General features: G+C 46.1%; 1 gene segment (V, D, J or C); it reads right to left on the bottom strand.

Moving 5' to 3' along the window:
• Positions 1–492: 492 nt before the first annotated feature.
• Positions 493–929, bottom strand: LOC123254652. The segment is given in 2 exon segments: positions 493–767; positions 884–929. Coding segments are annotated over 2 exon segments (321 nt in total).
• Between the last annotated feature and the right edge of the window lie 1944 nt (positions 930–2873).

The raw sequence follows: 2873 nt of genomic DNA, 5'->3' as shown, positions 1-2873 counted from the left end.
GAAGAAGAAGAAGAAGAAGAAGAAGAAGAAGAAGAAGAAGAAGAAGACGACGACGACGAAGACAGGAGGGAAAAAGAGAGGGAGGGAAGGAGGGAAAGAAAAAGAAAAGAAAAGAAAAGAAAAGAAAAGAAAGAAAAAGAGGAAAGGAGGAAAGGAAAGAAAGAGGAGGAGAAGAGAGAGCAAAGGGAAAGGGGAGAGACAGAGAGAGAGAGAGAGAGAGAGAGAGAGAGAGAGAGAGAGAGAGAGAGAAGGAGAGAGAAGGAGAGAGAAGCAGAGAGAGAGAGAAGGAGAAAGGAGGGGGAGAGAGATGACCACAGACAGAGAGACAGAGAGTGAGAGCCTCTGACAGGCTCCTGAAGGTTGAGATGAGAGTAAGCCTGAAGCCACCTGCGAAGTTGGGTCTGGGTTGGCAGGGGAGGTTTTTGACCCACTTCCTCACTGAATGCATGACTGTGGATAACGATAACTGCTACCACTGCCATGATTTTCCCCTCAGTAATAATCAGCTTCATCCTCAGGCTGGACGTTGCTGATGGACAGGAATTGATCAGCCCCAGAGCTGGAGCCAGAGAAGTGCTCAGAAATCCCATAAGCCCTGCTTATACCTCCACTGCTCATGAGGTATCGAGGTGCCTTTCCTGGGCTCTGCTGGTACCAACCAACACCATAATTGTAACCACTGTACAGGGTGCAGGTGAGTCTGGCTGTGCTCCCCGGGGATGTATAGACAGAGGGAGGCTGAGTCAGCACCAGCTGGGAGAGGGAGCCTGCAAACAAAGAGACTCATTAATGACCCTGAAAAAGAGAAAGCTAGAGATCCTCTTGAGAGGCAAAGGCAGGGATGGGGGAGGAAACTAAGGGGGATTCTGAAGCCAGCCCTGACCTAAGCAGAAGGTGAGCAGTGACACACAGAAGAGAGGCCAGGCCATGGTGCAGAGGGTCCCCAGAGCTCAGCTCCCCAAAGAGCTCACAGCTGGCCTGGGCTCTGTCTGCTCCCTCTTATCCTCTCCCAGAATCCCTGTGATGGTGCCTGGGAGGGCTTTTGTCCAGAACTGACCTTGCTGGTCAGAAGTAAGAAAGGCTCCACTCCGCCCCCAGCTCTCCTTGGTTTGGACTCCAGGGAGCAGGAGCCTCTCCCAGGATAAGCTCATCATTGGAAATATCATCATTATGCTATTGAGCTCAGTTTGGGATACAGAACTCAGTTCTCCAAGTCCCTCTGGATCTTCTCCTCTCTGGTGAAGGGCTGCAGGGGCTGGACTAAACTCCTCCCAAAGGCTTTCTTTGATACAAGGCAGAGTCTAGACAAGGTAGGTAGATCTACATCAAAGCAGGTAACTCCATTTTCCATCAGCAGTTCTGCCACTTGGCCATAGAAATTCTTTGCCTAATAAAGGTACTCTCTGCCCTACCCTGACTTCTCCTTACCAGATTTTTTTGGTGTGTTGTCTTCCACAGTTAGATTAGAACCTCCTTGAGGGCAAGGAATGTCTCTCCTCATTTCTACCTTTGGTACTTTAACAGTTTGGGGACATAGTAGGAGCTTAAAAACTGTTCACTAAATTGAGTCTGATAATTGCAAGAAGGCTGCATCTCCACGAAGTTGCTTTACAGGATAATGATCATAGTTGTAGAAGTGCTTGTTCCTGAGATTCTTTGGGTAAGTCTGCAGTGAGCTCTGAGAGAAGATGACAGTCAGGTTGCTGGTGAAGGTTTGACTGGTCTGACACATGCTGCCTCCCTCCAGGCTCCCTGATGGCTTCAGCTTCTCTAAATGGTTTCTTTGGTTCTCTGCATTGCTCTTGTTTTTGGGGTCACCTGAAACTTTGATCTTTTCTTTTGGTGTCTGATTTAAGGTAATCTACAGTTTCGACACAGGCTGGTCTTCTGGATTTCTTTACACAGGTTTGGGGGTTTTGCTGCCTTTTATAGGGAAAAATGTCCTAAAGTGTGGTCCAGCAAGCTATTCCCAGAGCTTCAGACATCTTTCCATGGATCTTCAGTAGTGGTCTCACGTTGAGCTGCCATAATGGTGTTTAGTGCTTGTTCTTAGTGCTTTATTCCTTAGGAATTCCTCCTTTCTTCCTCCAGTGGTTCTCCCTGTGGCAAACAGTGTTATCCATATTGCTGTGTGGAGGTGGTGAAATCATCTACCCTTTCTTTGAAATACTAGGAAACAAATGTGTTCAGTCACCGTGGTTAGAGCTCTTAGCAGGTTTTTAAAATAAGCTTTTTCATAACTTTACAAGTAGTTGGAGCTATATCACCAAACTCAGAAATGGATTTTGGGAATTCCAGTGTGAGGATGTCATTGTCCCTTTTGAAAATATTGAAAGCTTTAATGCTGTTCTTGACATCCTCCTTATTGGGTAGGATTTCTGTAGTGTGCATTGAGGGAGGATTTCTAGTTATCTCACAGGGTTCAACTATTCCTTTTTCAGAAGATGGCAGCTATTCATGATTTAATATCTTATTTCATTTCACCTGAATTATGAGATAAATAGAGATATTATGGGCAGCTGGGTAGCTCAGTGGAGTGAGAGTCAGGCCTAGAGACAGGAGGTCCTAGGTTCAAACCCAGCCTCAGCCACTTCTCAGCTGTGTGACCCTGGGCAAGTCACTTGACACCCATTGCCCACCCTTGCCAATCTTCCACCTATGAGACAATGCACCGAAGTGCAAGGGTTTAAAAAAAAAAGTTTAAAAAAAATAGAGATATTATGATGGTCCTTTCCTGGTCAATGGTACATTTGGGTGTGTCTTGGAGGAAAGGATATCAGGCACAGAAATCTCCGTGAAACTCTGACCATCACAGATGAGATCTTTCAGGATTGTTATACTATAGAATTAGTTTAGTGGAAGTATCTGTGTCT

The sequence above is a fragment of the Gracilinanus agilis genome, unplaced genomic scaffold (genome assembly GCF_016433145.1).
Source record: "Gracilinanus agilis isolate LMUSP501 unplaced genomic scaffold, AgileGrace unplaced_scaffold277, whole genome shotgun sequence".
NCBI classification, from domain to species: Eukaryota; Metazoa; Chordata; class Mammalia; order Didelphimorphia; family Didelphidae; genus Gracilinanus; species Gracilinanus agilis.
Note: the sequence above shows the minus strand (reverse complement) of the source record. Positions and strands in the feature narration are given on the sequence as shown.